The sequence below is a fragment of the Lineus longissimus genome, chromosome 16 (assembly GCF_910592395.1).
Source record: "Lineus longissimus chromosome 16, tnLinLong1.2, whole genome shotgun sequence".
NCBI lineage: Eukaryota > Metazoa > Nemertea > Pilidiophora > Heteronemertea > Lineidae > Lineus > Lineus longissimus.
In genome coordinates this window covers 15,589,015-15,616,059 of record NC_088323.1, presented here as the reverse complement: position 1 = coordinate 15,616,059, position 27,045 = coordinate 15,589,015, and the positions used below count along the sequence as shown (strand labels likewise).

Here is a 27,045-nt window from a genome sequence, read left to right as displayed (position 1 = left end):
CTCCTGGCCGATTTGACAGTATCCAAAACCCGGTTGGCCGTCTCTCCTGGATATGGTCAGAATGTCTCTTGGCCGATTTGACAGTATCCAAAAACCAGTTGGCTGTGACTGTCATGATATGGTAAGGATGGCTCTGGGCCGATTTTACAGTGTCCAAAAACCAGTTGGCTGTGACTGTCATGGATATGGTCAGGATGGCTCTTGGCCGATTTGACAGTATCCAAAAACCAGTTGGCTGTGACTGTCATGGATATGGTCAGGGTGGCTCTTGGCTGATTAGACAGTATCCAAAAACCAGTTGGCTGTGACTGTCATGGATATGATGGCTCTTGGCCGATTTGACAGTATCCAAAAACTAGTTGGCTGTGACTGTCCTGGATATGGTCAGGATGGCTCTTGGTTGATTAGACAGTATCCAAAAACCAGTTGGCTGTGACTGTCATGGATATGGTCAGGATAGCTCTTGGTTGATTAGACAGTAACTCCAAACCACTACTGTAACATGTCAATGCTGACCTGACCTGACCTGTGAAGCATTGACTCAAAAACATTTGATTTGAATAAACAAATAATTTATTTCTATGTATAAAATTTGCAGAATTTTTAGAAATCCTTACAATTGTTCACAAACTCTATATATGGATGGTTTCTTATCAAATACATCACACACTTTGTATATGTGACCCGTTCCAGCAAAACCAGTCGCATGTCGCTCTGAGCTTGGCAGGTTGAGACTGACCGTTTGTTCATTTCACTACTGTCTGCCTTTTGTGAAATCTGACGACATCAATTTCTTCTATTATCTCCAGGTGTCATCTAGGCTCATCTTATGTGCGACATGCGACTGGTTTTGCTAGAACGGGTCACATATATACACTGCCTTTTAATAGAATATTTTACAATATTTACAGTATTCAGCAGATCACTTGGAAGAAACAGTTCTCTCAGACAGACCGACGGTGAGAGGAAAAAAACTTGAACAGAAAAACAATTGGGGAAACTTAATTCTGTAATAAGATGCTGCCTGAAGAAATCTGCACACCTAAGACAACATTTTTAAATCTGCATATATGCTAATTCAACAGTTTCAAATCCGCACATATCTTCTTACACAGCAGTTTTTGATAATTCATCTTGTTGACGTATTATATCACATTCACTGGACAGGTGAAGTTGAGCTGACACAAATACAGTGGAAACTCCCTTAGCGGACACCTCTGTATTAAGGACAACCTCTCTATTAAGGACACTAGTTTTGGTCCCAATTTGGTAGTTTCTATTCAATTTGACCTCTCTAATCAGGACACCTCTCTATTAAGGACACTAGTTTTGGTCCCAAATTGGGTCTTTTCATTCAGTTTGACCTCTCTAATCAGGACACCTCTCTATTAAGGACATCACTTGTCAGTCCCGAGGGTGTCCTTAATAGAGAGGGTCAACTGTAATGCTGAATTCTGTTTGGACGTCCTGAAGTATGACAAAAAACATGCTTTGTCCCAACAGCTGACAGAATACGACACTTACAGAGTTGGCCCGGAAGTTGCAACGGTACACTTTAGATAATGGGAGTCTGCTCAAATGTGGAATCGGGAATGATTGCATCGGCAGATTCCACATTTTAGAAGTCTCCCATTGTCTAAAGTGTACCGTTGCAACTTCCGGGCCAACTGTTAGTGTCGTATTCAACAGCAGACGTCTAAATGTTGACAATAGCTTCGTGTTTTCCATCGTACGATCCCTCTCCTCGGACAGTCAGATACTGCACCTCCTCTCCCAGAAGTCCTTGGAAGACGAACGTTGCCTCGTAACTCTCGCTGTGCCTGGAAAAATGATTTTCAAGAAATGATTTGAAGAAAATCTTGCAGAAAATTCCATAGAAAGACCTTTCCTATAGGCTATAGACAGATAAGGTCAGAATGTTATCATATCATATCATTACCGGCGTCATAACCCTATTGGATTTTTACCAGAGGTATGGAGTCCACTAGGCTACTGTCCACCTATGTGGGATCTTTTACTTGCCCTGGCATAGACACTCAGGTACAAGGGACCACAGCTTTTAGTCTCATCCGACAGACCCTCTAGTATTTCATACGTTGTGTTGTGAAGAGCCAGGAATTTTAGTTTCCTTGAAAGCCACGCCGGTTCATCCAGAAATACAATCCTGAATTCTCCCTGGGATCGAATCAGCCCCTACCCTGCTGATTGAAAGGAACCCTCCCTATCATACATTTACTTTGTAACACTGTTTATTTAAAGGACCTCCCCTATTATTCATGTACATTGCACCACTGTTTATTTAAAGGACCTCCCCTATTATACATGTACATTGCACCACTGTTTATTTAAAGGACCTGCCATATTTATGTACATTGCACCACTGTTTATTTAAAGGACCTCCCCTATCATACATGTACATTGCACCACTGTTTATTTAAAGGACCTGCCATATTTATGTACATTGCACCACTGTTTATTTAAAGGACCTCCCCTATCATACATGTACATTGCACCACAGTTTATTTAAAGGACCTGCCCTATTATTCATGTACTGCACAGTGTTTGTTAAAGGATCTCCCCTATTATACACATACATTGCACCAGTGTTTATTTAAAGGAACCCTCCCCTATTGTATACATACTTAGCTGTGAAGTAGACTTTAATCAGAGTCTTGCTGTCTGATATGTAGGTCAGATACGCATCCAGCTTACCAGTGAACGGATTCATGAGGAACGTGTTATTTGTGCACGTATCTGATTGGTTCTCTGAAAATAAACAACATAATGTTGACGACACTGTAAGGTGTCAAATTAAAAATTTTTTACAGTAGAACCTCTCTATTATAAAGGCCACCCTTAGAACTAACAAGTGATGTCCTTAATAGAGAGGTGTCATGATAAGAGAGGTTAAATTGAATGGAAACAACCAATTTGGGTCCAGAACTACAGGGTGGCCCAGAATTATTTTCCGTGTCCCATGATTTGGAAACAGGTTATTGAACAGCTTTCATGCGAAATGTACAATACTCTGTTTCCAAATTATGTGACGTGGGGAAAATAATTCTGGGCCACCCTGTAGTGTCCTTAATAGAGAGGTTGTCCTAAATAGAGCGGTGACGGCTAAGGGAGGTTCCACTGTATAAACGTTTACGCAACCAGATGAAAGTGACATGGAATAAGATGACGCCACCAGTCTTTAAAGGGTTAACTCACCGATCATTGCCATCCAGTAGCTGGCTGAAGCGGTCGTGTTCGACACAATGAATTCCTGACATCGCTCCTGCCCCACGAGACACGTGCCAAAGTCCAACTCCGTCTTGGAGAGTTGAATTGACGGAATAGTCAGGGTGGCGTGCAATGGCAGAGTCTGAAGACAAAATCATCGAAAACGTCACTGAATCATGCTTGAGCCCAACAATCCTGAATTCTCCCTGGGATCGAGCAGCCCCTATTGCGTGGTAGCCAGCAGTGTTAACCACTAGGCTCTGGGTTCTCCCCGGGATTGAACCCGGGCCCTATTGCGTGGTAACCAGCAGTGTAAACCACTAGGCTCTGGGTTCTCCCCGGGATTGAACCCGGGCCCTATTGCGTGGTAGCCAGCAGTGTTAACCACTAGGCTCTGGGTTCTCCCTGGGATCGAGCAGCCCCTATTGCGTGGTAGCCAGCAGTGTTAACCACTAGGCTCTGGGTTCTCCCCGGGATAGAACCCGGGCCCTGTTGCGTGGTAGCCGGCAGTGTTAACCACTAGGCTCTGGGTTCTCCCCGGGATTGAACCCGGGCCCTATTGCGTGGTAGCCAGCAGTGTTAACCACTAGGCTCTGGGTTCTCCCCAGGATCGAACCCGGGCCCTATTGCGTGGCAGCCAGCAGTGTTAACCACTAGGCTATGAGGCTCCCCTTCATGGCGATGGCTTAGCGACGTGGATCAGAACTGTGCTCTATTTTAACACTACCCCACACCAAAATTTCGTTTTGATTGGCAAAAAGCTATGGGAAACAAAAATGGGGAACAAACACCATAAATTTTTACCAGTTTTTATGTTAGGGAGCTCTGCTGATTGAAAGGAACCCTCCCCTATCATACATGTACTTTGCAACACTGTTTATTTAAAGGACCTCCCCTATTATTTATTTACATTGCACCAGTGTTTATTTAAAGGACCTCCCCTATTATTCATGCTTGAGCCCAACAATACATGTCTGCTGTACACACCACACTAATTACTGCACAATACAATCTCGGTCATTCACGAATCTTGGCACTGTACATAGATACAGGGTAGTCAATTTGTAGTAGGTCCTGTACTGGTTTTGGCGAGATTTGAACAGTATTTGAACTGGATTTGCCGTAAGAGCGGACATCTGGAGTTTCAAAAGATAACTTGAAGTAGGCGGGCTACTACAGGATAGCTTGTCAATGCCTATGGTCTCCCTTTAAAGGGACGATATAGACAGGCAAGATAAAGTTACACAAAGTCGCTAATAGGGGTCTCTCACATCTCACAGTACGTCGAAATGATTCACGCTTGTACGAGGATATATTTAGTGCTGAATCTGACATAACCCCGGAATCAGGCGTCCCAAGAGTGCCCTTAATACTAATAGATGTTCTACTGGATTCTGGGCATCATGTACCTGCTGCGTGTGGTTGTTAAACTTGACAACCAGGTCTTGTCTAAAGTGGAGCTTCCTTTCATTGTTGTTGACAGTCAGTGTGACGCCGTTTTGCTCCTCCTCTGGCTGGAGATCGTTCACATGGGCGAGGAGGTCCTTGGTCACGACGAAACCTACGGAAACCTGGAACAAGAGACATTAACCCTATAACACCTAGAGCCACTGCCAGCGCAAGTGCTTATTCCCCTAGGCCCCGACGTGATTTTACCTGGAAATCGCATTTTTTGCGATGGGTCCAGTTTTTCACAAAATGACATAGGTGAACTTCCAAATAATGTATTATAATTCCCGTTTATTTAAAAGAAGATGAAATTCCCTATTAGATAGGGTACATCCAAATCGGAATCAAACAAACGATCCATTTCAGTAATTCAAATGTCCAACCTGAATTTACTGGCTTGAACAAAAACTCGTCAAATATCTCAAAAAAATTTCTACAGCAACCACCATTGTTCATCCGGGCATTTGAAAGCTTTAGTTTCATAGATTAATAATAGGCGGCGTTCTGAAGGAGATCGGTAGCTAAGCGCGCGAAATTTGAATATGGGTGTGCGGGCGTCATAGGGCGCCTCCAGGGGGATCGGCGGCGGGCGTCATAGGGCGCCTCCATGTGTTATAGGGAAGGTAGGAACTGAAGCTGCTACTCCATTCCAATCTATAGCAAAGCAATTCTGACCATGGAATTTTGTCAGCGTTTTTTTTTGGGGGGGGAGGTAGTGCTTGAAAGGGTGTTTCTGGTCCCATTTAACCAAAAAATTAAATTTACCTAAAGGAGATAGTAATCTTTTCTCTGTTGATTCAGAAATCACAGGTCTTTGAGAAGCTACAGCAAAAAACCTTACACAGGGCGTGTCTGAAACCGTTTTTTGAGGGCGTGAAATGCTAGCACTTAATGTGTTCGAGTGCATTGTAACTGCACAGCGCTGTGTATGACAGGATTTCTATTTTCCTGATCCCCGAATGGTGATTAACCACTTAGTGCCGGAATAAAATTTTCTTACCTAATACCGCTCTGCCGGAATTAATTTTAGGAAAACATCATTATTCGTCTTGGCAACGGCCTTCAAAAGCTGCCAGTTGGTGTTTTTGTGAAGAACGAAGCCTCCTCAGTTTCAGTTTACGCTGGGGATTCCCCACGATTGTTTGAATAGGGTTTTGAGTACAGGATTTTACATGGAACAATCCTGTGGATGGCTGACGTATATATACGTCTTACGGCAGAGCGGTTCAGATACAGTTCGCGTATATATACGTCTTACGGCAGAGCGGTTCAGATACAGTTTGCATATATATACGTCTTACGGCAGAGCGGTTCAGATACAGTTTGCGTATATATACGTCTTACGGCAGAGCGGTTCAGATACAGTTCGCGTATATATACGTCTTACGGCAGTGCGGTTCAGATACAGTTCGCGTATATATACGTCTTACGGCATTAAGTGGTTAATACTATCGATACCCCTTTGATGCATTGATTATAGATTTGATCAAGTTTGGACGGACTAAATGCCCTGTTCTTTCATAGACCAACCATGACTGTGAGTTTAAACAGTACTGACCGGCAAATTCTTATGTGGGGAGAGAGTGATTTCTGGAGACGTCTGTTGCCCATCATCACGGTCATGTCCGCACGGCTGCAGAAGGATAAAAGGCCGCGTCACCAGTAGTCGGAAGGTCATGGGTGTCTCGGTGTGGTTACTGATCATGGCGTGACTTGACTTGATGTGGTCTGGGCTCAGCTGGAAGAAAACCTCAAGTTGATGATTTAGGTAAACATTGGGTGATTTTATGAATAAAGAGTAGTAAATGCTTTTATCTAAAACTCCATGTACATTTACACTTGGCCTTCTGTACAAAATTAAAGTAAAAGCATTTGCTAGCCTTTATTCATATCACCCATTATCTAGAAATGAGATTTTCAGGCACTATCACTCAGCACGTTGATGTCAAAAGTCACCCTAGATATGGTAAACTGGTATTCTTGGTCTAAGCGACCATAGCCACATGATATCATATTTTATATCATCGGTTTTTGTCACAGCAGTCCTTGCTGTCACAACCAAGGACTGCAAGATTTACAAATTCCCGTGTTTCCAAATTTTCTTATTTTGAATCCACACTCGGTTGGTTCTGTGACGTTTTTTAACCCTGTGAAAGGGTTGAAATTTTCAAGTTTGCTCCTAAACACCTTTCAATGACATCACACTACAAGTCAGTCTCACGATTATACAAAAAAGGCGGATTTTTTAACGCGAAAGACCGATGTTTAGTGCAGACGGTAAAATAAGTCCAAATTAAGGAAACAAGGGCCTGTCCCAAATGATGTACAGTAGAACCTCTCTAATAAGGACACTCTCGGGACTGACAAGTAGTGTCCTTAATAGAGAGGTGTCCTGAATATAGAGGTAAAATTGAATGGAAACAACTAATTTGGGATCAAAACTAGTGTCCTTAATAGAGAGGGTGTCCTTAATAGAGAGGGTGTCCTTAATAGAGAGGGTGTCCTTAATAGAGAGGGTGTCCTTAATAGAGAGGGTGTCCTTAATAGAGAGGGTGTCCTTAATAGAGAGGGTGTCCTTAATAGAGAGGGTGTCCTTAATAGAGAGGGTGTCCTTAATAGAGAGGGTGTCCTTAATAGAGAGGGTGTCCTTAATAGAGAGGGTGTCCTTAATAGAGAGGGTGTCCTTAATAGAGAGGGTGTCCTTAATAGAGAGGGTGTCCTTAATAGAGAGGGTGTCCTTAATAGAGAGGGTGTCCTTAATAGAGAGGGTGTCCTTAATAGAGAGGGTGTCCTTAATAGAGAGGGTGTCCTTAATAGAGAGGGTGTCCTTAATAGAGAGGGTGTCCTTAATAGAGAGGGTGTCCTTAATAGAGAGGGTGTCCTTAATAGAGAGGGTGTCCCTAATAGAGAGGTGTCCGCTAAGGGAGGTTCGACTGTAATTGAGAGGCCTGACGGAAGTGGTCACATATATTTTCGTACTAAACTTTACATTCCCGATGGAAAACACAAATTTCTCATTTCTTACCTGTCTTAGAGTTTCATCCATCAGGTCACTGAGCCCAGATATATACCTCATCCCATCGTCATCTGCCGTTTCCAACGTGAGCAGCGCCGGCTTCACCAAAGCCGCCATGTCTAATCTGATTGGCTCAACATCCAAAGCCTGGAGACGTCTGCTACTGTTGCTAACGGTAACGTCATCATCCAGATTCATGTAACCTAGGACATACGACACGCATTCCATATCCTGTGCGACCTCTTCATTCGCTGGAGGTGTGAAAGTGACGCAAATATTCGTGCATCCTTTTGCCGGGATCGTAATCTGTGACGGTGTGATGTGATATGGCGAGGCACTTTTAACCCCTTCATGTCCACGCATCGTAACTGAAACAGCCTTTTTCTGCTCTGCTGAGATGGTCCCTAACGCACTTGAGAAAGCACTCGTCAACGTTTGTTGACGGCTTGGATTCGGGATACTGGAGTCTGGAGAGTTGGGGATCACGTCAGTGGGGAGACGCTGCAAAGGTGGAATGGCTGAAAAAGAACAGAGGGAGGGTGAGACACTGAGGTAAGAACCTATACACAATGTCACGAAAAAAGTGCACTTGTGAATTTTCGGTGATTTCACACAGAAATTGCAGCTGTGGAACGAAAGGTTCCATAGGAGAGGTTTCTCATGGAGGGTTAAATACTAGCAAAATATCCCTAAAGTTGTCTTTATTTCACCACAATTTAAGAGCTGATGTGTTCTTGACTTGCTGGGATTAATTCCAGAGTTTTTTGACTTGCCAGATCATAACACGAAAAGCAAATAGCATTCCGCGAAGATGAGGTCACTGCAGCTGCTGCCCTCTATTTCCCCATCGCTGAATTACAGGCAATGTCGGACAAATGTGCGGTTTCGTAATGGATTCAGGCTTTCTAACTAGGGCAGTTAGATTCAATCTGGCACATGTCCGAGTGTTGGAAATACTACATAATTGTTCTGAATATTTCTCTCTCTGACTCTATGGTATCATTCATGCTAAAAACAATGCAGGGTCGAAGATAATTGACTTTGAAATAAGCTCAAATGCGTAGAAATAAGTGTCGATGTCCGACTGTCACGTGACTAAAACGTCATCAATATCTTATGCAAATGACCTTGTGAGCTATAAATAGTAACGTCGCGGCATGCTATTCAAAAACAGATACAATGTACAAAACTTACGAGTTTCTGCGGGCGGTTCAATCTCGTTCCCATCTTGGTCCTTAAGAGGGAAAGGTTTGCCGTACGTAAAGACAAGGTCAAGGAGTTTGTCGTCGTCGGGGACGAGGTTGTAAACTTCCCAGTCGACTCGTATTTCTGAAAAGGTGAGGTAAGTCCAGTGAAGGTTTGATAATAATCATGACTATGATTTTCAAACTTTTGATTGAACAGAGTGGGCCTTTAAAGCGAACTGGAACCGCCAAGCGATTTATTCAACTTTTCGACTTTCACCGCCCGAGAAAGTCAAACTTCCAACCTCCTATTCGAGTTCAGATTTGTAGCTCCGCCCCCAGTGCCCGAGCATGCGCAGTTCAATTTGTTATTATTGAGAATCATGTGAGAATCACGTGAGTCATGCGATCTTTCATTCATGAGTTTTCGTAGTAAATTCCATAGTAGTGATGTCACTGAATGATTGACAGCTAGGCGCCATGTTTCATTCATGCCTCGTTCTGATCACCCGATACGCGGGAAATGAAAACGAGGTCATACGAACTGGCTTGGCGGTTTCAGTTCCCTTTAAACTACACTCACCAAATGGACTTGAGTTGTTGATTCTGACTTGTCTGTTAGAAGGCGCCACTCCCGACACATGCGTTCCGAATCGTAGAGTGGGCGTCTTGATTCCTGCGGCTGCCATCATCTGGTATTCCAACGGGCAGCCAGTCACAGACAGTTTCACCGGGATCTCCACCACATCTAACTTTTCAACCTGAAATGAATGACGACGAGTTATTTGAAGGATTACAAAGGTAGGGTTGTGACTAAAAGCATTTTTGTTGGGTACTCCATGATGAGTAGGTCTCGGCACGCTGGCCGGTACAAGCTAATCTGGCTTCAGACAAAGAAAGCGGCACTTTTTGCCGGTATAGACCGGTATACAGAAAATTTTCTCCATAGATTTGTTAACGGTTCTTTTTGCCGGTATAGACCGGTATACAGAAAATTTTCTCTATAGATTTGTTAACGGCTCTTTTTGCCGGTATAGACCGGTATACAGAAAATTTTCTCCATAGATTTGTTAACGGTTCTTTTTGCCGGTATAGACCGGTATACAGAAATTTTCTCTATAGATTTGTTAACAGCTCTTTTTGCCAGTATAGACCGGTATACAGAAAATTTTCTCCATAGATTTGTTAATGGCTGTTTTGGCCGGTATAGACCCGTATACAGAAAATTTTCTCCATAGATTTGTTAACGGCTCTTTTTGCCGGTATAGACCGGTATACAGGAAATTTTCTCTATAGATTTGTTAACGGCTCTTTTTGCCGGTATAGACCGGTATACAGAAAATTTTCTCCATAGATTTGTTAACGGCTCTTTTTGCCGGAGTAACCCAGCAGACGACTGACGTTAGTTTTTAGCTTACCTTGCAAAGTAACTTGTCTTCATATTCACCCCACATATCGCTGTATCCCGTCACTTCGATCGTCTGCTCTTCAAAAGGTGGCAGCACGCCTGACGCTGGGCTGATGGAGAAGGCAGCGCCCTTCCCCTCACGAAGCATCATTCGACACAAGTCCAGGTGCGCCCTGGCGGGGCTCTTGCTCGACGGGTTGGCGAGGTTTGTGGTGCGGTTAAGAATAGCTCGGCGTTGACTGAAATAAAATATGACATTACAGTGGAACCTCCCTAAGCGGACACCTCTCTATTAAGGACAACCTCGCCACTAAAGACAACACTTTTGGTCCAAAATTGGTTGTTTCCATTCAATTTGACCTCTCTAATCAGGACACCTCTCTATTAAGGACAACCTCGCCACAAAATACACCGCTTTTGGTCCAAAATTGGTTGTTTCTATTCAATTTGACCTCTCTAATCAGGACACCTCTCTATTAAGGACAACCTCGCCACTAAAGACACCACTTTTGGACCAAAATTGGTCGTTTCCATTCAATTTGACCTCTCTAATCAGAACACCTCTCTATTAAGGACAGCACTTGTCAGTCCTGAGGCTGTCATTATCAGAGAGGTTCCACGGTATTTACTGATGTGGCTCATTAATAAAGTTTGTCATGTGGCCGGACTGCACCCAGGTGGTGACCATCAGTTATGTCACACCACTTTTCAACATTATGCTAGTCAGTATTCATGGCATCACTTACCCTTTATTAGGCATGAATGACTTCTCCTTCGAATCAGGTGGGGACGGGGGCCGTGCGGAGAAATTCTCAACAGTGATGCTGAACGGCGCTGTGATGGCTGAGTTGTTCTTGATGTGGAGGAATCGCTTGGGGCAATCACCAATTCTCACGGTGTCAAAGTTCAAACTGAGGACATCTGATTCGTCAACATCAGTTTCAGTAGATTCGCTGAAAAGAAAGACGGGATATCGTGATAACTTAAGAATGTGAGTAACGATCTGTTTATACTGCAAATTGGAATTTTTTGTGCTTTTTTGCCGTTTAAAAATGTCATAGTTTAAATTTTTGGGGATTACCAGAATTCTTTCATTTTTCCATCAAAAATGTTTTTCCCAATTTTTATGAATTGCAAAGTTTGTAATTCCCAAAGTCCACAGAAATAAGAGGCGTTTGTTGCAATTTGGCAATGGAGGCACTTTAAGGGTTAATAATGATACAGGGCTGCTTACCCTTACTTTTTTCTATCAGGGAATGAATAATGTACAAAACACAGAGAAAACATTCAAGTTAAGACCTTTTTTATTCGTATTTTACAATTAATTTCAGCGTATTTTTGAAAGGAAAAATTGTGTACAATGAGAAGCAAAAATCATAAAACGTACAAAATGGTTTTTTTGGCGTACAAAATACGGGATTTCCGTACAGGTAAGCAGCCCTGATAATATTGTCTTTATCATTTCTTGATAACAGTTATAGAAATCCACCCACCTCTCGTCCCCCGGTGTCCGATACGAAACAGTCAACCCCTGGATGTCGCACATCAACGCCAAATATATCGGCTCCTCCATTCCCTCGATGACGCACGGCAACCTCAGGTCCGACATCTCCACCTGACGATGCCCTGTAAACCTGACTGTCATCGGCATTTCTTCTCGGGGCAAAAGATGGCCGGATTTTGGTTCGACCGTCACACTGCAGATGTTGGCATCGGTGCCTTCCGGCTGGAAATGAAAGTGAAAACACTGATGTACTCAACTGATGATACTTGGGATGGGATACCCTCTTATGCAGCAGTTAATGCAAAACCTGTAACCCCCCTGGTCAGGCGATCAATACTTAATTTACACTGAGCATTTTTCTAGGGAAAGGATTTCGCACAAATTCACCAAAGACTTGAAATGAAGTCGTCAGGATCAAGTCCGACACAAATGCCACAAACTTCTCACTAATTATACAAACTTTGCATTAAAATGATGACGAAGTCAAAAGATACTGACACTACATATTTCTCTGATTTACAAAGTTTAAAAAAATGTATACTCAGAACTCACAGTCGGCTCAGAACTCAGTCGCATAATGGAAGAGAGGGTGATTTGCGATGGTAAGGTTGTGGGTTCAAAGGTCAGCCAGTGACACTCGATACTTTCAACTGGCCTGAACTCACCAAGAGTAGCAGAGTATAGTTTTGTCACAACAGAACAGTTGACAGTTTTCTAGGCCTACCTCAAGCCATTCAAAATCTGTCTCCAATAACGTCTGGTTATAGAGCGTGATCGTCTGCTCAACCTCCACATCTAAGTAAACATCCTCCATTTCGAGTTGGCATGACAACAGACAAACGCGTGGGACCTGCACCTCAGCCAACGCAAGAATGCTGCTGGAAAATTGAAGATTGAATGACATGCAAGAAGTTGTAATAATTGTCGTCAATAGTATTCTGCGATCATGAGGTCACTGCAGCTGCTGCCCTCTATTTTCCCATCGCTGAATTACAGGCAATGTCGGACAAACATGCGGTTACGTAATGGATTCAGGCTTTCTAACTAGGGCAGTTAGATTTAGTCTGGCACATGTCCGAGTGTTGGAAATACTAAATAATTGTTCTGAATATTTCTCTCTCTGACTCTATGGTATCATTCATGTTAAAAACAATGCAGGGTCAAAGATAATTGACTTTGAAATAAGCTCAAATGCGTAGAAATAAGTGTCGATGTCCGACTGTCACGTGACTAAAACGTCATCAATATCTTATGCAAATGACCTTGTGAGCTATAAATAGTAACGTCGCGGAATGCTATTCTGATCATTTGTGGATTGAAAGTTTTTACACTTTTTGTATGGGTGGCAATAGAGTTTGTGCAGTCAATGATCATATTATATCACTACCGGCGTCATAACCCTATTGTATTTTTGCTGGAGTTGGCAATAGGCTACTGTCCACCCCTGTGTGATCTCTTTCCTACCCTGGCTTTGACACTCAGATACAAGGCAAACACCATCCCTCTTGACCGGCAGTCCAACATGATAATTGCTAACAGCAGAGTGTGTGCAGATGTGAATCTTGCATGGGTGACAGCCCCGTACAGTGCTTTACCATGGCGATCAAATGTGCCACATGGGGAAATGAAGTAATTGACTGTCAAGACCACGGGTGATATGAATAAAGACTAGTAAATGCTTTTACTTCAGTTTTGTACAGAAAGGCCTAGTGTAAATGTACATGGAGATTTAGATAAAAGCATTTGCTAGTCTTTATTCATATCACCCCACGTTTCTTTAAGTGCTCCCTCATACTTCAATAGCAATGGCGATATCAAGCAGATTTTTCCAAGTGTGCTATAAAAAACAAACTTTCAATGCAATACAGGACAAATATCATTTCTATGTTTGGGAGTTTCAAGCCAAATTATCAATGTTTGCAGACACATTTTCTGGGCAACCCCCTACTTCAAAAAACACAACCAACCATTCATTTCCGTCTTCAACTGCCAGTTCTATTACGGTACGCACGGACTTGCATTCCGTCGGACAGAACCGGACCTCGATCGTCAAATCTTCCAGTGGTTTCAGCTCACCTCCGCAAGGTTTGAATTTGAACTCCGTCTCGGCCTAAAATGTCGAGAAAATCAACATTGAGAGCAAAATATTCAACAGAACTAGCATATCTCATTTAGAGGTCCACTTACAGGAAAGCGCTTAAGTGACACATTTTTTGATGCATTTTTTCCCTTCAAAATTAATGCCCAGGTCCTGGGTAATTAATGTAGCTATTTAACCATACTTTTCCTAAGCCAACTTGGGATCAAGCCTACCCGGTCTATACATGCTTCCCGAAATTAATGGCTTGCATTGGAACTAACTTTTTCCCCCTTGTCCGTCATTAAAGGCATTCAAGTGTGTTGGTCAACCATGACTATCTCCTTTGTCCCTCCACCATAAGGCCTAGTTTCCCCTTATGACATCACTATTTCGGACACTCAGCGCCCCATTTCTGGAAAGGTCTATACAGGGTGTCGGCCAGGGGTTCTATATTCTGACAAAACCCTGCACGAGCATTAGCAATCATGTTAAAGGGGGACTATAGGTAGGAGCAGAGGGGCTAATTTGACCATCTTCAGGTGACTAATATACACAGTAAGGGCACTGGGTCATGTCAGATTCACACTTAAAATACCCCTCCTACAAGCATGAATCATTTCGACGTACTGTGAGATGTGAGAGACCCCTATTGACGACTGTGCAACTTTATATCACCTACCAAGCTGCTGCCTAGAGTTTCCCTTTAAAGGGACAACACCAGCACCTGACAGTCACAAAAACTCACCATGGCATTATCGCTATCTGCACACGCTACGCTCTCCTGTATTCCCCATCTCGCCGGGATATGCGACGTATTCCTCACGACTAAGTCCAAACAAACCGTACTCCCAAGATGCACCAGTCCGAAATTCAAATCAGCGTTATCGACGCTGACTTCAGGGCCCTTGATATCGGCTTCTACGAACAGGTGTATCGGTTCGTCGAGATTTTCAACGAAGCATTTCAGGACCTCTTTGATTGGTCCAGGCTCTGATCCCGTCACGCTGATATCCAGCATGACTGCTTGATTAGGAGCTGCCGGGAAGGAAAAATGGCCAATTTAGATTTTAAGTGTTTCGTGACTGGTTTTTTGGTTCTAATTCTGTCAATCGTAGGAGGAATGTTGCAAATAACTTTTCTCGCTTAACCCTATAACACCTGGAGGCGCCCTATGACGCCCGCTGCCGATCCCCCTGGAGGCGCCCTATAACGCCCGCACAGCCATATTCAAATTTCGCGCGCTTAGCTACCGATCTCCTTCAGAGCGCCGCCTATTATTAATCTATGAAACTTAAGCTTTCAAATGCCCGGATGAACAATGGTGGTTGCTGTAGAAGTTTTTGAGATATTTGACGATTAAGTTTTTGTTTCTGTTCAAGCCAGTAAATTCAGGTTGGACATTTGAATTACTGAAATGGATCGTTTGTTTGATTCCGATTTGGATGTCCCCTATCTAATAGGGAATTTCATCTTCTTTTAAATAAACGGGACTTATAATACATTATTTGGAAGTTCACCTATGTCATTTTGTAAAAATGGACCCATCGCAAAAAATGTGATTTCCAGGTAAAATCACGTCGGGGCCTAGGGGAATAAGCACTTGCGCTGGCAGTGGCTCTAGGTGTTAAAGGGTTAAATTGTTTTTGCATGTAATACCATAAGGTACTCAAGCAAAGGACATGGAAGGCACACATAGACATTTTGGGGGTAATATTTGCCATTGTAACATGCTGCATGTCACCTAGTTTAGCACCTTTCAAAAACATTTCCCCAATGAAACCATGGCATTGACATGTTGAGTGGTAAGACCAGCAAATACTTTTACTTCAATTTTGCACAGAAAGGCTTAGTGTAAATGTACATGGAATTTTAGCTAAAAGCATTTGCTAGTCTTTATTCATATCACCCAATATGTTAACCAAATTTGAAATTCCACTGCATGATTTGGCCAGATATGCCATTTTTGCTCAGTCGTCACCTAAACATACCTATTTCTCCAATAGGTGGCTCCACCTCGATGATCGGGCCCTCCGTCACCGGTTCCCACTGATACAACACCATAGAGATGCTGTGATTGGTCAGTTGGATTTGTTTCCTGATCGTCGTGCCAACCAGCGTCTTCCCTGGGATATAGACACCGTAGGGTTGTACAGTCACATTTAAGGGGTCACATTCTCCCTTCAGCTCAACTTCAAGGGCCGTCACATCTTTCAGGAGGAGATCTGTAACAACAACAAAGAAATGGTCAGTTCAAAGTAACTTTTAAAGAAAGATTTTTTGTAATATATTTTTTGTAATATATATTTTTGTAATATATATTTTTGTAATATATATTTTTGTAATATATATTTTTGTAATATATATTTTTGAAATATATATTTTTGTAATATATATTTTGTAATATATATTTTTGTAATATATATTTTTGTAATATATATTTTTGTAATATATAATTTTATTTCCCTAGTACTTTCTTTTTTACATTTTACATTTTACATTTTTCTTTTTTTTCTATATATACATTTCATGATTTCATGAGAAAACACCTTTTTGTGGAGGCGGAGTATGGAAAGGGTAGAAGGATTATTAGTATTCTCTAAAGTCCTTAATTATACATAGTTTCACATTGAAACTTCGTCCAGTAGGTTGAATTGAGAAAAACAATTTAGAATGTCTTTTTATGGTGATATATAGTTACTATCTAAGCAGAGTATGGTCCTTGAATGCTGTCAAAAGCAAGCATTTCTAAATCCGAATCAGCTCAGGACAAGTACAAAGGCTCCCCTGTTGATCATGTAGGGTACCATTCATTCCCATTCCTAGATTCCCCTTCTTCTTCTTCTTCTTCTTCAGCGTTCGCTCTGCACTTGGAGGGGTCATTCTCCTAGGAGTAATCCTCCTCCAAGGCGGGATGAGCGTATCCTGCGTGCCACTACGGTTAGGCACCAATTGGGTTTATTGGCCTAGTGGTCCGACTTTGGCGAGAGAGATAGAGTCCACGCAAGCTACTCGTGTTTCTCACTTGGTGGGGTCTTAGCTTGCCCTGGCATAGACACCAGATACAAGGAACCTCGGTTTTGAGTCTCATTCGAAGGACTGTGAAGAGCCAGGAATTTTAGTTCCTTGAAAGCCACGCCGGTTCATCCAGACATACGATCCTGGGTTCTCCCCGGGATCGAACCCGGGCCCTAATGCGTGGTGGCCAGCAGTGTAAACCACTAGGCTCTGGGTTCTCCCTGGGATCGAACCCGGGCCCTATTGCGTGGTGGTCAGCAGTGTTAACCACTAGGCTCTGGGTTCTCCCTGGGATCGAACCCGGGCCTTATTGCGTGGTAGCCAGCAGTGTTAACCACTAGGCTCTGGGTTCTCCCCGGGATCGAACCCGGGCCCTATTGCGTGGTAACCAACAGTGTGAACCACCAGGCTCTGGGTTCTCCCCGGGATCGAACCCGGGCCCTATTGCGTGGTGGCCAGCAGTGTAAACCACTAGGCCCTGGGTTCTCCCCGGGATAGAACCCGGGCCTTCTGCGTGGTAGCCAGCAGTGTTAACCACTAGGCTCTGGGTTCTCCCCGGGATAGAACCCGGGCCTTCTGCGTGGTAGCCAGCAGTGTTAACCACTAGGCTCTGGGTTCTTCCCGGGATCGAACCCGGGCCCTATTGCGTGGTGGCCAGCAGTGTAAACCACTAGGCTCTGGGTTCTCCCCGGGATCGAACCCGGGCCCTATTGCGTGGTGGCCAGCAGTGTAAACCACTAGGCCATGAGGCTCCTTGATTCCCCTAAATATCAGAGAATAGGTCAACCTTTTCCGGTCTCTACTCACCTGGGTCCGGTAGTTTATTCTCATTCTCCCCATCGTCCTCATGATGGTCAGGCACGTGCTGCAACACCATGTGAAGAACACTATGATACTTGGCCACCTCTGGCGGTGCGAAAGTCACAAGGAATGCCGCCCTTTCATTCGGCTTAAGCACACCGCTGGCTGGCTCAATCGTAAACGCGGACTCCACATCAAGGACACGACTCATCGGAGGGTCGACTTCTGAATTATCAGGATCAGGGCAAGCGAAGTGGGGCTTAACGACTTTCCATGTGAACGGCAACTGAACATGCGTTGTGTTGCGAACCATCATCTCCTTCTGAACGTACGTGAACGGATTCAAAGTTTCAAATTTCACAAGATGTTGCGACGTCAAGTCGCTGTTTTCTCCCGGCATGACGTCAGACGTCCCACCTTCGATTTCTGCAAATTCCACCCCCGCTGTTTGTCCGTCCCCGACGACAGTGAAGTAGCGAACTTGACAATTGTCGCAGATTATTGCGATTGTCCGAGAGTAACTCTTTATTGATGGTGGAGTGAAAACGACTTCCATTACGATGGTTTCGTTTCTGTCAAGTTGAAAGATTGAGGGGCGGATCTGGAAGGGCGGTAGGATGACGCCATCTGGGTTCACAGACGTCTGCAACGAAAGGATGTAAACATTAGACATTTGTTCAGACGGGGCTCGAATAGGGTGCGTAAGAAAGCAGGAACGGACCGAAACGGACCAAAACGGGCCGGAACGGAGTTAAAATTTGCCGAAACGGAGCTTCTTCTTGTGGTTTTAAATGGCATCTATAGGCAAGATAGGGCCCCTGAATTATAAATTATGTTCATACAATGAAGATTAGACTTCTTTTCCATGATAGCCCCTAAATATTTAATGAGGACTAAATTTACTTTCACACAGAGCTGAAGTGACGTCATCAGTTCTTGTGCAGTATAAGCGCTGTCTGCTACTGGAATCGGCCTCGACCAAATCAGGGAATATCATCAATATCACGATGGAAAAGAAGTCTGATCTTCATTATATGAACATAATTTATAATTCAGGGGCCCTATCTTGCCTATAGATGCCATTTAAAACCACTAGAAGCTCCGTTTCGGCAAATTTTAACTCCGTTCCGGCCCGATCCAGCCCGTTTTGGTTCGTTTCGGTCCGTTCCTGCTTTCTTATGAACCAGCTCGAATACCATAGGTTAATCTGGGCTCTTGTTTGTTACACAACAATGGCCACAGCTATGGGAAGACTCACCTTGAAATTGGTCGCTGGCCAAGAATCGCGTGGTATGACACAGAACTTGCCCATCCCGCCTTCATTCTTCACCAAATATTGCGCGATACGACAGCCACTCACAAGACAATGACCGACGTCTATGCACTCCGGCACTGCAAAAATAACAAATTTGACTTTCACTTGGATAATGGCTAATATCAACAGGTAATAATCTTAATAGCATTCCGCGATAATGACGTCACTGCAGCTGCTGCCCCCTATTTCCCCATCGCTGAATTACAGGCAATGTCGGACAAACATGCGGTTTCGTAATGGATTCAGTCTTTCTAACTAGGGCAGTTAGATTCAATCTGGCACATGTCCGAGTGTTGGAAATACTACATAATTGTTCAGAATATTTCTCTCTCTGACTCTATGGTATCATTCATGCTAAAAACAATGCAGGGTCAAAGATAATTGACTTTGAAATAAGCTCAAATGCGTAGAAATAAGTGTCGATGTCCGACTGTCACGTGACTAAAACGTCATCAATATCTTATTCAAATGACCTTGTGAGCTATAAATAGTAACTTCGCGCAATGCTATGATGAGGCCTACATTGTCTGACTTACGAGGTTCAGCTCAATGTGAATGCATGGCTAGAGATTAGACTCAAGCTCATGAGCTTCAGACGCGCACCAACCTCATACATAGCTCTAGGGTTCTGTGGCGGAAATCTCTAGGACAGCTGACATTGTGACTAAAAATGGATGTCTGGAGTGCCTATCAAAAACGCAGCCTCAGAAGTAGTCTGGGTTTTTTTAAATATTGATTTGAGAGCTGAGCGTCAACAAGGACATTACATGAGGAAACCAGCCCTGTAAAATATTTAGTCGCCCTCCAACTTCAACCACCCGCTGATACTACACACAGTGATGATCGGCATATTTACCTTATCTACATAATGGCCAGCGTAACCAGTGATAACACTCATGACTAATTTACTGTGATGAGGCAAAATTTGAAGTAATTCGGTCGACTTCAAGGCAACCAGGATGTGATAGCAAGATCGGTTATGTAACAACATATGTTGACCTCAGCCTTTCCTCGGGGGGGGGGGGGGGGGGGGAAACTCAGCAGGAGGTTACCTGGCTCAGATAAGCTGAGAGCTAAAGTCAATAAACAATTCCTCAGAAACTCTCCCCTCATCAAATATCCCCCCCCCCCCCCCCGGCATCTAAGGCATTTTCCATTAGTTGGTGGGGGATGGTTAGGAGATAATTTTTACAGGGCTGGTTTCCTCATGATTAGCTCTGTAGACAATATTGGGCGATTGTATTGTAAGGAGGAGGAAACCGGAGACCACGGGGGAAACCTTAACTATTGAAGAGTTGCCCACTCTACATGTATCACAGTTCACATGAATGTAATGGGACCGACCAGGAATCAAAGTCCTCAGAGGTGCCAAGGGCTGACGTTTCCACCACCCACTCCGACAGCCCATGGGTGGTGCCTCGTTTGATTTCATTGCGTCCCTTGGACAAGTGGGAATAAAGCTCTAAGCAGACCTGATATATAAGTTACCCCACCAAAATGACAATGGGTGATATGAATAAAGACTAGCAAATGCTTTTATCTAAAACTCCATGTACATAAACACTAGGCCTTTCTGTACAAAATTGAAGTAAAAGCATTTGCTGGTCTTTATTCATATCACCCATTCTAATGTTTGGACAATATAATTTGAACTTGACTCAAGTAGCAGAAACGTTTTAAAATAATTTCATTCAATAGTATCAAATAACTTTGTCTGGTTTCAAAGACTTTTTGTGAAAACCTACAGGTGAGTTTTGGTGGTTCTCGTTTCCCCTCCAATCGAATGATCATCGGTGTCGACGACTGCGTCTGAATCTTCAAAACGTCCTCATAGTCTCCCAGGGAGTCTGGAGCAAAGGATATCTGATACTGGCAGCTCATGCCTGGCGCAACTAGGCCCTGTTCGCCGGGGAATTGCCCGAGACTCACACTGAAATACGAGGATGCGGGCGGAAGGACACGAATCGGCCTCATCGCTGTCGTTACATTTTTCAGTTCCAAAGTCATTTGATAAACTCTCCCGACGTTGTAATCATCAAAAGTGACAACAGGTGGCGTTGCTAAAAACACTACCGACGGCTCCCTCTTTGTCGGTTTTTCCGATTTCGGTTTCGTACCGAGGTCTTTCGCGATTTTCTTGCTGGATTTTATAAGTGATCTGGCACCACCTTGTGCCGATGGTGGAACCGTGCGGGGATTGCGGAGGAAGTTGGATCGCCCCTCGAGATTGGCCAGGTCAACCCTGTCAATTTCTCTCTGTTCTTCCTTCATGTGTTTTTGCCAGTATTTGTTGCCATCTTTTAAACCTCGAGACATTTCATCCTGTGAGAAGAAGAAGAAACTAACATTAGCTGAAATCTTCTTCTTCTTCAGCGTTCGCTCTGCACTTGGAGGGGTCATTCTCCTAGGAGTAATCCTCCTCCAAGGCGGGATGAGCGTATCCTGCGTGCCACTACGGTTAGGCGCCAATTGGGTTTATTGGCCTAGTGGTCCGACTTTGGCGAGAGAGATAGAGTCCACGCAAGCTACTCGTGTTTCTCACTTGGTGGGGTCTTAGCTTGCCCAGGCATAGACACCAGGTACAAGGAACCTCGGTTTTGAGTCTCATTCGAAGGACTGTGAAGAGCCAGGAATTTTAGTTCCTTGAAAGCCACGCCGGTTCATCCAGACATACGATCCTGGGTTCTCCCCGGGATCGAACCCGGGCCTTCTGCGTGGTAGCCAGCAGTGTTAACCACTAGGCCATGAGGCTCCTTGAAATCATTCAATCAAATTGTCACTGATAGTGATATTCTCAAATCTGGATAATATACAAAACTAATAAATTTCATTGATGTCAATGATTCATAAATTTATGGCAAAAGTAAACAAATTAAGTACTATAAATAGCAAGAATGGAATTAGTACAGAAAAATCAAGTTACCTTGACTGATATCGGAACCACAGATCTTTGAATTACTGGTCTACTGCTTTACCTATCGAGCAATTGTGACTCGCTCTACCAAAACTAGGCCCTTGTCGCATCTGAACTCGACAGGTTGATACGGAATCGTTGATCATTTCTCTATTGTAGACCTTTTGTGAATTATATTACAAACTGATTTGGTCACATTTCACAAAAGGTCTACAATAGGGAAATGAACAACAAGTCCGTATCAACCTGTCAAGTTCAGATGCGACAAGCGCCTAGTTTTGGTGGAGCGGATCACAATTGAGGTTCCCCGAATTACTCTACCATCCGACACCATTATCAGAGCTATCATATTTTTACGTCCACTTCACACTACACAGTCAGCAATATCTAAGAATCCATGATTAAAATCAAATTAAAACTCACATTATTCTGAATTCTTGGTAAGGTGTCCACGCTACTAGCACTACTACAGATACTATGAAAGTGCTTGTCATCAAGATCCAGATCCAGACGGTTCGGTTCCGATCGTGCCGACAAGGGTGTCAGTGTCTGTGATCGGATGCCATTGGCACTTTTGGTCGACTGGTGAATCGTAGATGATGTGGTTGGTCTTGCAAACTCGGGAACATCGGGAACTAAAACAAGGATGGATATACAGTAGAACCTCTCTATTGAGGACACCATCGGGACTGACTAGTGCTGTCCTTAATAGAGGTGTCCTGATTAGAGAGGTCAAATTGAATGGAAACAACCTATTTCGGACCAAAACTAGTGTCCTTAATAGAGAGGTTGTCCTTAATAGAGAGGTGTCCGCTAACAGAGGTTCCACTGTACAGTAGAACCTCTCTATTGAGGACACCATCGGGACTGACTAGTGCTGTCCTTAATAGAGAGGTGTCCTTATTAGAGAGGTCAAATTGAATGGAAACAACCTATTTGGGACCAAAACTAGTGTCCTTAATAGAGAGGTTGTCCCTAATAGAGAGGTGTCCGCTAAGCGAGGTTCCACTGTAGTAAGATTGGGTCATAACAATATAATATTTCAAGCCCTTATTTTTTGCTACTGACATAATTGTTTGTTGAATTTAACACATTCACAGATCTCAAATTGCCAAGAAAATCCAAGTATGGAATCAGCGACAGCATCTCTAAATTGCCACAACTTTCTAAGATAATCATTACCGAACCCTTTTTAACCCTTTAGATCCTTACTGGTTGCAAACCGGTCGCTCCACTTCATCAATATTATATCCCTAACTGGCCGCTAACCGGCCACCAGTACGCACATATGCTCAAGCGACACCATCACCATCTCCATTTGAGCAATAAAACTAAGGTGGTTTTTGGCCAGTAAGGGCTCTATTGATGAAATATTATGGACATGCAGTGGCTGGATCTAAAGGGCAGGCCTTTCAATTACGTGGAGACCTCTACACGCTGTATTTTTTTAGCCTATTTTGGGAACATGTTTTTTTGCTTTTTAGCTTAATTTGGGGACATTTCATCGCGCCAATTTGCCTGAACAGCGACGTCATAAATCAAAGTTAGTGACTGATATCACCACATACACCTGAAAAATCATAATTTCAGGGTAAAACTATAAAATTAGGCCATTTGGATGAGATTTAGTTATGTTAGGGGTCAAAAACGCTTCAGGGGGTCATAATATTATTTAAAAAAACAACAAAAAAAAGCCCTAATTTGGGGACATCCTGTACGGCCTACACTGTTATACGGTGTAGGAATCATGTAATTGAGAGGCCTGAAAGGGTTAAAGAACTTACTTGGTGGTGGCGGAACAGCAGGCATCATCGCAGTGGCATAATCGTCCGGTGTGATTAGGTTATGTTTCTTGAGCAGTTCGTTATCGATGCAGGAACGGAAGTGAGATCGTGGCGGAGGAAGGCCAAGATCTTTATAACCTTTGCACGCCGACCCGATGCGATTGAGTTCTCGTTCATCCGAGGACATTGCGCGGGCCTGGGCCTGCATGATATGCCGCTCAAGCATTGTGGCCTCAGCCATACGGCGCTCTCGCTCCTCGTGGACCTGGTAAGTGGAAAAAATAAACATCAGTGGAACCTCCATTAGTGGATACCTCTCTATTAAGGCAGGCCTTTCGATAACATCATTTTCACACCGCTATACGGTGTAGGAAATTTGGCATGTCCCCAAATTAGGCCCTGAAAATTTTTTTTAAGGGGTAATTTGACCCCCTGAAGCGTTTTTTGACACCTTAAATGACCAAATCTCATCCTAAATGGCCTAATTTGATACTTTTCATCCTAAAATTATGAGTTTTCAGGCGCATGTGACAATGTCAGTCAATAAGGACGTCGATGTTCAGGCAAATTGGCACGACGAAATGTCCCCAAATTAAGCTAAAAAGAAAAAAAAACATGTCCCCAAAATAGGCTAAAAAAATACAGGGTGTCGAGGTCTCCACGTAATTGAAAGGCCTGTAAGTATAGTGATTTTGGTCCCCGACACCAGGACAGCAAAACATGGCAGTCAGCATGTAAAACATGTTGATAGGTCAATATTTTAGGCTGAAGAGCCCACATCAGGCTCACATAGCTTGGGCTACAAATACTAAACTAGACAGGGCTGAAATTTGAACCTTGAAGTATAGGGACCTGCGGTTGTTTAGAATTACAGTAGAACCTCTCTATCAAGGATGCCATCGGGACTGACAAATTCTATCCTTGACATAGAGGTGTCCTGATTAGAGAGGTCAAATTAAATGGAAACCACCAATTTGGGACCAAAACTATAGATCCATGCACTTGATTGGGACCAACGTTTACGAAAACGTCGCGTCTCGTCACGTTACAGTAATGTAAAATGCATGGTGACGTGACGACGGCCAACACTACGTCATGTAAACGTTGTTCCCAATCAAGTGCATGAATCTATAGTGTCCTTAATATAGTGGTTGTCCTTAATAGAGAAGTGTCCGCTGAGGGAGGTTCTACTGTACTTAATTCTCTCCAAGTCATTTAAGACTTGCCAACTATCGAACATGACAAAGCCAAATTACTTTCATTACATTACAAGGTTTAGATTATTTAGAAATAACGATAAACATTTTTAAAGAATACTTGACTTGCCAAACTCAGCTCGACGCCGAACTGCAGCGCCACTCGCGGACAAAGATAGAACAACTCGACATTTTTTTCACCGGTTTTCTCGCTGCGCATGCGTACCAGCGGAAATCAACAAAAGATGACGCTGGTACGCATGCGCAGCGAGAAAACCGGTGAAAAAAATGTCGAGTTGTTCTATCTTTGTCCGCGAGTGGCGCTGCAGTTCGGCGTCGAGCTGAGTTTGGCAAGTCAAGTATTGAATACACACCTCCTGAAGAGCAGTGACATATCGCTCATGGTACTGGTCTGGTCCGCCCTTTGATATGCTTAAGTTCCGAATCATGTCGGAGCCTATGACATCCCTTGTAAACAGCTCGCGGAAAGTCTTGGCGAGGACATGGCTTACGTCTTGTGATCGCCCCGAGGACGGGCGCTGCAGGTACATAGGGGGCTCATGGCCCTGTTGTGGAGGGGACGGCGTTATTTCAGAAGTCATTGCCATGCATTAATCTGAAACAAAACATAAGTTAGAAACCTGAGGTATGTCTTTCTGCCATGCGATTATAGAGATAGAATATCAGAAGGGCAGTCGACCCTACTGCATTGCATCCAAGGATAATCCTAGTGTTACTGTTAGGCCATGGGAATGATTAATCCTGTTTACCGTCCGAGAGATTTAAAAAGATGATGAGGCTTTTTTTCATTTTTCATTATTCATTATCGGTTTACAGTCTGATTTACTGGTCAAAACATGCGATTCAGCAAGTTCCAGTAAATGGAAATCAGGTCGGTCATCAACATGAGGCATTGAAAAAATGTCATTATTATGATGAAGAGCCTACCCTACCAAGTTTTTATTGTGTTTTTCAATCATTTAAGGTAACGATGAACCACTGGAAAGATTATTTAAATAAAAAAATGATGGCAACAATGAAATAAATAGATTTTTTTTAAATAATGAAAATATTCATGTTCGCTCAGAACCCATGCGGGAGGTGGACGGTAAACAGGATTAATAATTCCCATGGCCTTAGTCACAGTGTTGCTCAGTTGTCAGGTGCCTTCACTAGATCCAGTCTGTGCTGCCTCCTCTGCCACAGCAGCATTATAATAACAGTAGTTATTTTTACGAGGATGGATGACAACAGTCATTGAAAGGAAAGGTGCGCCATCGCGCACGCGCACCATCACGCACCTAAAATACGATCCAGGTGCGCAAATACCCGCGCACGCCGTAGTTTTCAAAAAACGAACTCAAATTCCCTGCGCACCTCGCTACAGACGAGCCGACGAAACATCCCGAACATGTTGAATTGAATGTAAAGATGTAACATGATTCGTGATTGGCTGTTGTTTCACCAAATGTATTAGACCAGTGTATCAGTTTGACCAATGAAATTCCGGCTCTCTCTCACCACAACAATGGCGGAAGGGCAGGCAGTCCAGCTCTCCACTTTCCAATCGTGGGCCACAACATGTGAACTTCCACTCAAAAAGAGTTTTAACAGTCAAGTCGCCGAACGCCGTGAAAAACCACACACCTAAGCTCCTTTAGATGTGTGGCTACCCCCACACCTGGATTTTTTTCCTTTCAATGACTGTGGCAAGAGAAGAGAGGATCTGCCCAATTACATATGCCTACAATTGACAATGACATCACCACCAGGGCTAGTTGCCAGTAGACAGACTTCGCACATACATGTACTAAGTAAATATGGCCATCCCATAGTGTATAAACGCCGAAAGAGCAGAAGGTGACAAAGAAGTGTGTCCGAAAATAGATACTAAATTTCATTGTTCACATTTTATACGGGTAATCGCATGATCACTTCCCGGACGGCTGACATCACAACTCCGTTTTCCGCTTCAATTTTCAAATTCAAGGTACGTTTATCCTTTCAAATGCCGGCACAACTCCAGATATTCGGTATTTCATTGAAGCTGCACCACAATTCGCATCATTTACCTTCAAATAAGCGAAGCAAGAACGATGATCTGCGACAGAAAAATAAATTGGTGACCACCATCCACCATATTGTTTCCCCGGC

The 27,045-nt window shown here is 43.5% G+C and overlaps 1 protein-coding gene across 1 annotated transcript; it reads right to left on the bottom strand.

Annotated features, from left to right (window-relative positions):
- Positions 1-630: 630 nt before the first annotated feature.
- Positions 631-27,045, bottom strand: LOC135500271 (deleted in lung and esophageal cancer protein 1-like). Its single transcript, XM_064791616.1, has 22 exons — positions 26,964-27,045; positions 25,266-25,507; positions 23,696-23,960; positions 22,335-22,546; positions 20,743-21,319; positions 18,941-19,074; positions 17,689-18,325; positions 15,855-16,088; positions 14,612-14,901; positions 13,754-13,896; positions 12,511-12,664; positions 11,776-12,008; positions 11,029-11,235; positions 10,293-10,521; positions 9,458-9,635; positions 8,885-9,019; positions 7,700-8,208; positions 6,233-6,412; positions 4,635-4,796; positions 3,214-3,367; positions 2,643-2,766; positions 631-1,820 (listed from the first exon to the last, which is right to left on the bottom strand). The coding sequence occupies exons 2-22, from the start codon at positions 25,497-25,499 to the stop codon at positions 1,697-1,699; spliced, it is 5,115 nt and encodes a 1,704-aa protein (XP_064647686.1). The 5' UTR covers positions 25,500-25,507; positions 26,964-27,045; the 3' UTR covers positions 631-1,696.